The 12,541-nt window shown below is 41.3% G+C and overlaps 2 protein-coding genes across 2 annotated transcripts in view; one reads left to right on the top strand and one right to left on the bottom strand.

The window, feature by feature from the left end:
• med11 (mediator complex subunit 11) overlaps positions 1-771 on the top strand; it is a 2,966-nt gene extending 2,195 nt beyond the window's left edge. The window contains exon 3 of the mRNA XM_008434958.2: positions 350-771. Within this exon, the coding sequence (XP_008433180.2) occupies positions 350-499 (150 nt within the window). The 3' untranslated portion in view covers positions 500-771. The remainder of the gene's footprint in view (positions 1-349) is intronic.
• A 4,090-nt stretch (positions 772-4,861) lies between these two features.
• On the bottom strand, positions 4,862-12,223 carry LOC103480125 (eukaryotic initiation factor 4A-I). The gene is made up of 11 exons (XM_008434961.2): positions 12,156-12,223; positions 10,931-10,973; positions 10,566-10,698; positions 10,116-10,255; positions 9,567-9,735; positions 8,366-8,475; positions 7,465-7,608; positions 6,310-6,447; positions 6,138-6,227; positions 5,731-5,810; positions 4,862-5,610 (listed from the first exon to the last, which is right to left on the bottom strand). Exons 1-11 carry the CDS (start codon positions 12,176-12,178, stop codon positions 5,466-5,468), a joined length of 1,215 nt encoding a protein of 404 aa, XP_008433183.1. The 5' UTR covers positions 12,179-12,223; the 3' UTR covers positions 4,862-5,465.
• Positions 12,224-12,541: the final 318 nt, after the last annotated feature.

Genomic DNA, 12,541 nt, shown 5'->3' with positions numbered 1-12,541 from the left:
ATACATACATATGTGCGACAGACTGGCGACCTGTCCAGTCTGTCGCCAGGGTGTACCCTGCCTCTCGCCCAAAACGTTCGCTGGAGATAGGCCAGATATTTTTTATTTTTTTGTAAAGTGTGTTTAGACAACATTTGTTGTGAAATGTACGCTATATAAATAAACTGAATTGATTATTTCAGCCAATCACTGACGTCCCAAAATTAAGGAAATCTGGCCCAATTTATTAGTGCACTCCTTATGATAATACCTCCAGAGTTTTGAAACAAATTTCCAGCTCTGGTTTAAAAACAATCGTGTCATTATTGTAAGCAGCCCGGACATGTTAACGTTGTTTTCCTCCCACCAGGTTGCTACTGGTCAGCCACACGAGGGCTCCACTTACTCAACCAGGAAGGACTGTCAGATGTCACTGAACAGAGCTGAGTATGCGAAGGTCAAGCTGGGAGAACTGGGTCGGACATGTGAAGCCATGCTGGAGCAGCAGCAGCAGATATGACAGAACAGAGGCCACGTGTCTGCCAGCTGTTACCGTGGTCACCGGGTTCACAGCAGCAGCTCCCTGTGTTGGGTGGGACTGTGTGTCAATGGTGTTCCACAGACGGGGCTTAAAACTGTTGGAGTGATACAAACCAAGACGCTGGACTAAAGGCAGGTTTTTGATTCATTAAATAGTGGTATTTTTTTTAAACGTAAAACTTTCATTTTGTAATTGTAATTTTATGTTATGCAACATTCAATAAACTTGTAAATTTCACTACATCTCCTACATCCAAGTCCAAGTTCCAAAATTCCTTTCGTTTGGGAGGGACTGCAACATCACCTGCTGGCTGAGAACGTCCTGTGGTTCTCACCTCAGAAAAACTGAAATATGATCTTGGTGAACTTTGATCTGGTTAGCTTTTTATGTTTCTTGTTACAAGAAAATGTAATTTGAGGAAGGGGATGGGGAGAATCATTAAACCTTAATCAGCACTGAATAAATAATTGACTGACAGTGTAATTAAGTGTTACATTTTTACAAACAAGTTGTAGTTTGAAGTTGGAAACATAAATAAGTCTGGTTTCAAAATCCAATATGGCTCACAAATGATGAAAATTGAAATTCATTATTTTACTCAAAGCGTGGTCACCAGACATCAAGAAGCACAATAAAAACAGTAAAAACTGCCTTTGATGTTTCCAAATGCAGGTTCTGACCTCAAAAGTGCAGTAAACAGAATTCATCAGTCCTTTGAACAGTGTTAGTCATGTGCTTCCTTTCATGTTTTAATCATCTTGCCAAATATTAGGAATAAAATATCTTCTGAGTACCTTCATTACTTGTATAATAGCTAGATGGAGGAGCTGAAGGATGATTTGTCTCTTGGGTTTCTTTTGGATGGTTCAGTTTTCTTTTGTTCTGTTTTGCATGTTGCTTCCCTTTTTCTCCAGTGTGACATTTTAACACTTTACTGCGACAATGCCAGATTCATATGTTAAGTAGTTCTATGACAACTATAGAATCAGCTAACTGACACACAGGCAGGGGCGGATCTAGAAAAATATTTATGGGGTGGCAAGAGGGTGGCGGGGATTTTTTCAGGGGTGGCAGCATATACCAGTATGTGTATATATATAAAAAAAATTCCCTTCTCACCCTCCGTGGGTGGTCCGTTTCATCCTCTGAGCTCGGGTCCTCTACCAGAGGCCTGGGAGCTTGAGGGTTCTGCAGTATCTTGGCTGTGCCTAGAACTGCACATTTCTGGACTGAGATGTCTGATGTTGTTCCTGGGATCTGTTKKAGCCMCTGCTCCAGTTTGGGGGTGACTGCCCYGAGGGCCCCGATGACCACAGGCACCACTGTGGTCWTCACCTTCCAGGTCTTTTCCAGTTCCTCCCTGAGGCCCTGGTATTTCACAAAAATATTCGTAGCGCCATCATTTGTTATCAGGTGTAGCCTATCTATTAAATCAACTGATCAACCACCGCTGTGCTCAGGCGAAAACTTATTAATAATGACAATATAGACATCAAGCCTGACCGCATAATGTAACATACTGAATGTTCTGTTTTGGTGTTTTTGCTACTTTTTTGTGTGGGAAATGTTTGTTTTTTGGTGTTGATTCCCCTGATCGGTAATCTCTGCTCTATCTGCTCGTTGAGCTGTTGTCTGTCGGTTGCCATGGCAACGGGTCACGTAAAGCTGACACACAGAGCGAGAAAAGGCAGAATAGAAGTGGTGTTTGGTTCTTCACCTGTTTATCAGCTTTATTGTACTTTATTGTGGCGCACTGTCTGCAGCCGCTGCAATGCCTAAAAGTTAAACAAGCGACAAAAACTGAACTAATCATCAAACTACGGCTCCTACAGCATATTTAAAATCAAACGACTGACCAATATAAAATCAATTTGCCCCTTCTTGCATCTTGACAGAAACAAAATTGTTTATAGATTTGTATCACAGAGAATTGATCAAACATCAGTTTTCTCCTCTTTATTTTAAGTCGTATTTAAACAGCTGCTGTACTGATGACGTGGTGGCGGGTTGACCTGTTTTAGTGCCAACGGAACCAAAACACACCGAACTGCGCAGCACATGTTAAGGTTATCAAAGTCAATAGAAGGCTACCAACAGTTAGGCTAGAATACCTGACCCACTGCTCACTTGTTCAATGATTTTTTTAAGTTAAAACTTTTTCCTCACCTGTTAAATCTGAAGCCCTTGTTATCTAATTCATAGGGTTGAATTAACCGCTAAATATTGCGTCCATTTTTAAGATTCTTTGCATGACTGTGGTATTTTAAGACCACCCATAATGTTGACTCAATGGACAGCAATGGCGCAGGTGTGGAGCACGATAAGTCACGTGATGTCCAGTCCAGTAATATATTCATCAATGCTGCTGCCTAGCATGTCCTTCTCTCGCACTTCCCGCTACTCAGCAGTAGGTGTCAGGTTACATTGTGTTGCATTCAATGTTGTCGGAAAAAAGAGATCCGTGCGGTTAATGTCCGATTTCCCATAATAATTTATTGAATTCATAGTCGCCAGCTGGGGTGGAAACAGGGGTGGCAAGGCTCTCATTTGATGCCACCCCAGTAGATCCGCCCCTGCACACAGGAGATGTCTTTAGCTCTGTTGCTGGCAACAACAATTTGAATCACAGCCACATTATCTACTTGGTAATGTGGATCAATTGGTGGATAAAGTTATGAACTTAATATTAAAATCAAGTCAAATGAACAAACCAATTTCTGTTCCAACACATAAGACGTCAGAATCGGCTGCAGTATTCTGTGGGTGACTCAAATCTTACGTGATACGTTTTAATTAGTAACAATTCCTCCAGTCTTTTGCAGTCCATCTGTGGTTTTCCTCAAAGCTTCGATGCTCCACTTATTTTTATGCTACCACTTAATCAGGTTGTTTGCTAATATTTTTAATTTATATTCAGATGATACTCAAATTTAGCTATTGACCAATAGGACATGTCCGCTGTAGACATATTAGGTTCACGTCTCACTTATATTAAACGTCTGATAACTTTTCATTGTTAAACAATGACAGACATTGTTTAACAGGGATGCTATTATTCAGATTTTCAACTCTTCAAAAGGGCTGAAATTATTGATCTGTATTAACTGTGATGAAATAGTCAGCTAATTTAGTAATCATCTGTAATATAGACTCAAAAAAATTCCATTTGCAAAAACAGTTGAGGCTTAATCACCGTTTACTATTAATGTTATTACTGTTAATCCAATAAACGTCAATCAGGCCTACACAACATTGATGTTCAGCTAAACAAGTTAACATTTTCAGTTTAGCTGCAGATGCATCCTTTGCTACAAAATGATTAAGCCTCCAGTAAATAAATGTTCCTTTTTAGGCAATAAAGTTTTAAGAACCAAAACAAAAAATAGAAATATTTGCAACCATGAGATTTTTATAAGCCCAAAACATTTTATTAAAACCGTTTTATCAGATTAGGAGTTTTACCAATATAATATCTTGTTGATGCTCCAACCTTCATTCACACTTTTGTCTCGATTTCTGCAATAACCAATTTCCTGGTCTGCCTCAAACATCTCCAGAATCCATACATCACTCCTGTTCCCTGTGGGGTCGGTTAAATTAAAGATTGTGTTCATCACTGAGTGGACTTGCACCAGTTTATATCAAGTTATTCTTTACACCCTCTGAGATCATCGGACTACTTTCTGTGAACTGAGCAGGATGAGTCTGGGTTATGAAAAATACAGCCATTGAACATTAGACAAACCTTTGTGCTATGAATTTTATCCATTTGATTTTACAACGTAATGCACATTTTAACCGTTTTGAAAGTTGCCATAATGTGTAGATGGGAAAAAGGCCTTAAAATGCCCATAGCCCATTAATGTGGTCAGAACCCCCATTTCCAAAACGACTCAGACCAATGAGGACAGCAGAAACGGTTTTATACAAGCCAGATGGTTCCAAATCTTCCATCATTTAACTACATGTTCCAAGAGAAGATCTGGATTAAAACATTTAGGCTTTTCAATGCAGAAACCAGTTTATGTTGTTAAAAAGGAGAAACCTTTATTTTTTTTTGTTTTTTAAAGACCATTAAAATAAATACTTTACAGAATCCAATGTAGAAAACTCGATACACTGTCTCAAAAAGGTTAACACCCCATAATGTAATTTGAAGCAATGAGAGGAGTAGATGGGGGGTAATAAAGAAAAACATAGCCAGCACTTTAATGAAGCTTATTGAAAATGTTGGTGACACACATGGCCTTTTCTCCAATTATATGTAGTTTGGTCCTTTCATGCCACTTTCCACCACCTCCCCCCTTAAAGAAAACAAAACAAAACAAGCTATGAGAATGATAAAGGCATTAAAGTGTAAATCCACCAGGTCGTCAGCATTCCTCTACTCTAAACCCTTTGACTGGAGCTTCTCTGAACATGGCCGTCTGTTGCTCGTCCTGAATGCTGAGTCATTACACTGAAGGCTGAAGAAATGCTGCCCTGGTGAAGAGCTGCTCCATCCTTCCACCCGAGCGGCACTGAGCCGTTCAGACAAGCAGCAGTGGAGCAGCAAGATGATCCACAAACCACAACACGTCGGCGATGAAGAGTCACTGCCATCATGCTTCCGATTGCTCGACCTCAAAGTAACAGATTTCAGAGGAAACGCCAATGAACCAAAGATCGCTTTTATCAATGTATTACAGATGAAGGCAGTTCTGATCTGAAGGAGAGTTCAGCTGATGCATGAAGGTCTATGACAACTATGGTGAACAGATGAAACAGTTCAGTAAGCTATCCGTCCAAATAGGCAAATAAAAAAAAAAAAACAAAAAAAAAACTTTCAAATATTTGGATTACAGATCAGTGAAATTCATTGAAGTTTAAAATTTCGATCACATAGCAAAAACAGGACTTCACTTCTAAAATAAGCAGGTTGGGGTGGATGTTGGGCATGGTGAAGCTAGATGAGGTCAGCCACATTCATGGGCATCTCTTCCACGGTGGTGTTGTAGAATGTTTCAATATCCCTCAGGGTTCGTTTGTCATCCTCAGTCACCATGTTGATGGCTACTCCTTTCCTGCCAAAGCGACCGCCACGACCAATCCTGACCCAAGACCAAACAGGCCAAGCTTTAGTAACTCAGAAAGTACACTCATACAAATGTACATCAGTGTTTTCCATTAACAGTTTCCAATGAGGCTGACTCAAGTGAGCTGTTAATCACCTGTGAATGTAGTTTTCTCTGTTGGTTGGCAGGTCATAGTTGATAACCAGGGACACCTGCTGAACATCAATCCCTCTGGCCTAAAGGGGAAACGGCAAGTATGAAATACACAAAAGAGCCAACAGTCTTGTACAATCTGAATTCAGAGGTTCTACTTTGATTTCCATTAGAAATCTAAGTAGGACTGTAACCCGCCATTTAGTTGTGAATCAAAGACTTGAACTAAGCTACAGTGGAGGGCAGGAGAGTTTCTATACCAAGGAACTTTCAGTCCTTCATCAACACTGCAGCTGGAAGGAGAGGGAACCTTGGACCGCTGACAGGACAAACTAGAAGCTGGACATCCTGCTGGATCTCTAAAAACTACTGAACCAGCACAAATAAAATCAGATTGAAGCCAAACATACCAGCAGGTCAGTGGTGATCAGAACTCTACTGGAACCAGAGCGAAACTCCCTCATGATCAAGTCTCTCTCCTTCTGGTCCATGTCGCCGTGCTGGATGAAGAGTTGGAAGCAGACGTTAAGGATGCAGCTGAGCCGGGCACTGACAGACGGACAGAGACGGTTGCAGGCCTACCAGAGCAGAGACTGTGAAGTCTCTGGCATGCATCTTCTCAGTCAGCCAGTCTACTTTCCTCCTGGTGTTGATGAAGATGACGGCTTGTGTGATCGTCAGGGTTTCATACAAGTCGCACAGTGTGTCCAGCTTCCACTCCTGCAGACAAAGTCAAACAGGACCTGTCAATTAACAGACCATTTCAACGCTCTCATGCATCAGAGCGACATCTGGACTTCTGTTCTGGTTCGGTTCCATGCTCTTGAGCAGCAGCAAGATTTGTGCTTTACCACCGTGTCTAAAATTCAATAAAGCTCCAAATTCAGAGTTGGCGTTGCACCAAAATGCTCTTAGATCAGCAGTGGCGACAGTCTCTGGGCAGTGAGCTGCTACAGCCTCACTGCCCACAGGACCCAGCTTTGATCCACAGACTGGATGTGGAGTCACATGGGTCGGCAACAGATCCAAGCCAGAGGTACAAACTAAAGCCGTCCAGCCAACAGACAAATGTGCACTTACCAAAAGCTAGCAAGCTTTTGGTAAGCAGCTAGCTACCAGTAGCCTCAACTATTAATGAATTAAAATGAGCTTTGTCATTTCCATTTTGAATATTTTTTGAAGAGCAGTTTGGTTTACAGACTTCACAAGATATTTTGCTTATTACTTTTGGTTGCGTTTTATTTTAGATATTTGAAATATCTTCCAGTTGCAGTGTTAAGTGTTCTTTACAGAATAAAATCCATTTGGTATCTTAGAAGGCATTATTATGCTATTATAAATATATTACTTGAAAATAGTCTCCAAAAAACATTCATCTCAATGATTACCAGAACAGTTTATCATCCAACACATTTCATCATAGCAGACCAAACACCATGAAGACGTCACCGGGCAACTCAAACTTTTGCCCAACAGAAAAGTTTCATATAAGCACCTACCTAGAATATACAAGATTAAATAATCCTGCTATTTCAATACCTGTGATTAACATGATTAACATAATTAAAACGACCTTAATTTTTGTCTTCTTAAGTGAGACAGCTGAAGGTGTTAATGTTACATCCATATAGTTAAAATGGACTTTAAAGGTGTGGACAGCCTGAATCACCCAGATAGTTTTGAATGATTGATAAAATATTAGGCCTCATCAGGCTGCATAATGTACAGACATGTCACCTCTTTCTCCACATTGATGTAAAACTGGCGAATGCCCTCCAGGGTCAGCTCCTCCTTCTTCACCAGGATCCGGATGGGTTCCCGCATGAATTTCTTTGTGACGTCCAAAACATCAGCTGGCATTGTGGCCGACAGGAGGACAACCTGCACACACACACACACAGTTTTCAGTCAGCTACGCACCTCACAAGATGAGCAACAAGTCAATCACATGATCAATTTAAATTAGCTTAATACTTTGCATTTGGACAATTTGTTAGAGGTGATCCTTTTAAACTTATTGAGAAGTCACCATTTTACAAAACACAAACATCTGACACCCATCACCAAGTAGCTGATCCTAACTGGCACTTTTGCCAGTTTCCCCCCCATCTAACCCGAATGATTAATATTTTTTCTAGTGTAACTTTGGTTACAGAGACATTATAATCCATTTTAATGTATGGTTAAGTTTGGGTATTAAAAAAAATATTTTCTAGTTCCAAGGTTAAATGTTTTTCAGAAGTTTAAGTTTTTGATCTGTGAGAGGGAATCCTTGTATCAATATGTCTTTATTACCATTATGTATAATATCACTTATCAGTAATTCCTGGGACATGTCACTGTCCAGTAAAATGTCATTGTGACAAAGACAACTACTGGGCATCTGAAGTGCCATCCATGTCTGGTGCAGTCGTTTTCAGCTGATCTGATTTTGAATGACAATGGAAAAATTATTGGATCAAGTACCAAGTAAATGGTAAACAAATCTGAAGGTTTCATCCAAATGATGCAGCTGACTGCTGGCCTGTTAATGGCACATATCCAAACACCATCAGCCTCTGACATCACAGGAAGGCAGAGCCACCACTTCGCTCCGCTCCTTTGTTCAGAAAGCTCTTCTGTTAGTAGCTGCTTTTACCTGGATGTTGCTGGACAATTTCTGGAAGATCTCATAGATTTGGTCCTTGAATCCTCGACTCAGCATCTCGTCGGCCTCATCAAGCACAAACATCTTGATGTTTTTGGACGCTGCAAAAATGTTCCAGAGACATGTGGAGAAGTTATCAGCAGGATGTAGCAAACAAAATCAAAACATGAACATATCAACCCGAGTAATTTCACAGTTGCAGTAATTCACAGTATGGCATCAACAGGTCCTCCCCCTTTGGTTCCTAAATACCTGGATTTACAGTTAAGCCCACAATTATTCATACCCCTATATGCATAGTAAGCTTTGTTTTTACCAACATGTTTCTTCTGACTGGAATATTAACGCTTTGGAGCGGCCCAGCCAGAGTCCCAAACTGAATCCGATAGAGAATCTGTGGAAGGAGCTACAGATTAGGGTGATGTAAGGATTACCTTCCAATCTAAAAGACAAGGAGCTCAAACAAATCAGAAAACCAGGGGGAACAGGAAGAGCCAGTCAGCAAATACAAGAGGGGTACAAACACTGTGCTACCAAGTAATTATCCATTCATTGAGAATGGTGGAAATAATTAATTGGAAATGGTGAATTATTCCCAAATGTATTTTTTTCCTTCAGAAAATCTGAATTTCAAATGAAATCTACCAGGGGATGAAAAATGTCAGGCTTAACTGTAGTTCTTGGGGCTTTGTCATTGTGCAGTAAACTTATTTCCCAAGTGTTGCACAAGCAAAAACGGAGAGAAATTAGACCCTGTAAGAAAACGGCTGTAATCAGAACCATGAACGTCTGATCATGTCTCTGGGTCCCTGATGGAGAGACAACTCAGGTCAGCAGAACGCCAACCAGACAATCCCAACACCAGCAGCTCACAGAGTCAGTTGACACGCATGGATTTCATCATCGTACAGCACTTCCTTCACTGGGGTAAGCTACAACACAAACCACTGCAGATGCTGACTCAGTAAAACTGTTGCAATGTTCCTCTGAAGCCTGGCCAAGCCTAAAGATCCCACATAAGACTACCAGCAGAACCTGCCACTACGCAGTATGAAGAAACAACTTAAAACATTTATGCTGCAAAAAGTAATCAGTCAAATCCACATCATATTCAAAGAACCCAAATTATATTTACTTATAGAGCAGAAATCAAATGGGAGAAAATTTGTGCAGTTTGGATTGAATAACTTACAGAGATTTTTACGAGTCAGCATGTCAAAGACTCGGCCAGGGGTTCCCACCACGATGTGGGGGGCTTCAGCCTGCAGCTTCTGGACCTCACTGCGGATGTTGGTGCCTCCAATGCAGGCGTAGCAACTGGCTCCCATGTAGTCGCCCAGGGCTAGCACCACTTTCTGAATCTAAGCAGGTCAGGGGAAAAAAATAAATCTTTACTTTATCTGCATCAGAGCATTAAGGTCCAGCAGGCACCATGATGGACGGGTTCTGATTAATGGAAACAAATCATCATCTTGGAATAGGACACCAAGCCTGTCCAGATTCTGGACCAGTCCGGTTCCACCACCAGGACAGAGAACGCCGCTCAAAGTCGGCTGTTAAATTCAACTTTCGGCTCCTCGCTAATGATAACCATGAGTCTATAAGTGTTGGTATGAAATAGGGCAAAATTTATTGTGGTTTATTTGATTAACCATATTATTACTGTATTTGAAGTGTTGTCCTTAACCAACAGGACTTTATACCTGAAGCATCTTTACAAAGAAAATAAACCCTGTCCTACCTGCTGCGCCAGCTCCCTGGTAGGAGCCAGAACCAGAGCCTGGGTGGCTTTCATCTCCACATCAATCTGCTGGAGAATGGAAATGGCAAAGGTGGCAGTCTTCCCAGTGCCAGACTGGGCCTGAGCAATCACATCATAACCTGAAAGCAGAGTGAAACAGATCAGCTCTGAGCTGCAGGAATTACTGCTGCTAGCTCAGGGTTTTACACCCTCTGATGTATTCTGAACTTCTGTATGTTTACATCAACAAGGCAAATTTTAATCACATCATCCATATAAAAATTAATGTTCTAATATTGCCAGTAATTGGCCTTTGATGCATTGAGAATTGCTGCTTCAGTAGCCCTGATGTAGTCAATAAATGGGTGCAAAGGAAGGAAAAAATTACCTTTACAAGTACATTAAACCGTTACCACTGGGCAGTCTGAACTTATAATCCAAGATACTCACCCTTGATACAAGGGATAATAGCCCTTTGCTGAATAGCGGATGGCTTCTCAAAACCATAGGCATAAATTCCCCTGAGCAGAGCTTCGCGCAAGTTCATCTCATCGAAACTGTCCACGATCTGGTTCCAGTTGCTCTGGAGGAGCAAGAAACAACAACCAAACATTTTAAACATCTGAGTTTTGTGACTTTAAAATGTCAACACGTTTTATCTCAAATTATACAAACTGCATGCTCAGGCTTTTCAGTCGTACACCAATAAACAATGAAATTTAAACTACTAGAAGGACAAACAAGACAAAAAGCAAGGGGTGTTGTAGACACTCCTTACTGTAAAGCCTGACTCAGGTAGAAGGGGGAGAACTTACCTCGATGATGCCATCTGGCTCCATGCCCTCTGGGCCATTATCCCTGAAAAATAACCATTAAAAGACATCACTGCACTGATTTCCAGATAGCTTTCTTATATCACACAACAGCAAAAAAATTAAACAGGTCACATATGAATGACAGAAATGAAAAAAATTTGGTACATTTTTGCTGAAATACGAATTTATGACCCCACTGTGACTCCCAAAAGGCCGCGTTAAAAAGAACTACACCCCAATCTTACAAGCACAGGCCGAGTGAGTCCGCCATTTTTACTGCCTGCTCAATTCAAGATGGTCGTTTTCCTGTCGGCCCGAGCTAAGAAGACTAGGCGCGTCGACTAACTGGGGTTAAAGAGCAAAGTGTTCCAAGATGCCAGACTACGGAACTCCATGTGTAAATGCGGATGATAAACAATGGGCTAATTCTGAGCCGAGAGAACAAAAAGAACCGTCGTGAGAAGAAGGGCAGGCTCGGCTCACACTAAACGGGCCTGCTAAAAAAAATTAGCTCGCACTTTGATAGTTTTGGCCTGACTGACAAAACAAAAAATACACCGCAGGTCAGCGAAATCCTTTAATAGCAGTTCAAACATTTCACACAAAAAGGGAACTACCGCTACAATAGCGAAGTGGGGAGAAATGGGATGTAAATCTTATTAGATACCATGAGGCCGGTGCTACCGGTATTGTTCACTGCCGGCTACCAACACCATGTGCACCCAGTGTACCAGAACACGGATCCGAACCGCCAGCTGGTCACGACATACGGGACATTTTGTGGTGAACGGAGAGGCTTATGGCATCAGTGAACCCTGGGCTGCTTTAAAAGTCGGTTTTAACGGAAAATAAAGTCTCTGACCGAGCAATTGATAGAACGGACTCACGTGCTGCTCATGGCGCCGGCAGCCATTTAATTAAACTATCCTGAGAAACAATCACAGATCTGTTGGAGGCCTCCAAAACAATACAGTACACTTATAGCTAACAAAGAAACTATCAACTCGAAACTCAATCCACCAAATTTCCCCTCGGTGTGCGTAAATTATCTATTGAATTGGGGACAGTGAGGCGAAGCTCAGGCCTAAGCGGCTAATCGGTATACGCTACTTAAGTAAGCGTCCAAAAACGTTCCGCTGTAGCAAGCAGCTCAAAAAACCGATTTAAACACAAATAAACCTCGAAATAAGATGTTCCGATAAGACTTGTTCACAATTTTACTAACCTGTTATCATAGTCAGCCGACATATTTCCAAAGAAAGAAAAAACGGCAGAAATGTCTTATATACGTTGAACGTACAATGCCGCGTCCTCATTGGAGGATTTCGCCGTCATTCTACTATAAGTCCGACTTCGAAGGGTTCCTATTGGCTAGTTTTGCAAGTGGAAAAAAAAGGAGGAACAGGGTGGGGCTTGATGATTCACAAGGCAGCGGGGCGGTATTTAGATTTTTTAAAGAAACAGTTCTCCTCAGTAGCCATCTCCTGAGTTGCCATGGGCAGTTGCTCTGAAGGTTGGGGATTTCAGTTTGCCGTCATTTAACTTTTCCACTCTAACGAAATAATGAAAGTAAAGACATAACGATTCCTGTTTTAAAGTTCAGTGATTAGA

This window comes from Poecilia reticulata, linkage group LG18 (assembly GCF_000633615.1).
Source record: "Poecilia reticulata strain Guanapo linkage group LG18, Guppy_female_1.0+MT, whole genome shotgun sequence".
In the NCBI taxonomy this organism is placed as follows: domain Eukaryota; kingdom Metazoa; phylum Chordata; class Actinopteri; order Cyprinodontiformes; family Poeciliidae; genus Poecilia; species Poecilia reticulata.
The sequence above is the reverse complement of the archived record's forward strand: the minus strand, read 5'-3'. Positions and strand labels throughout refer to the sequence as shown.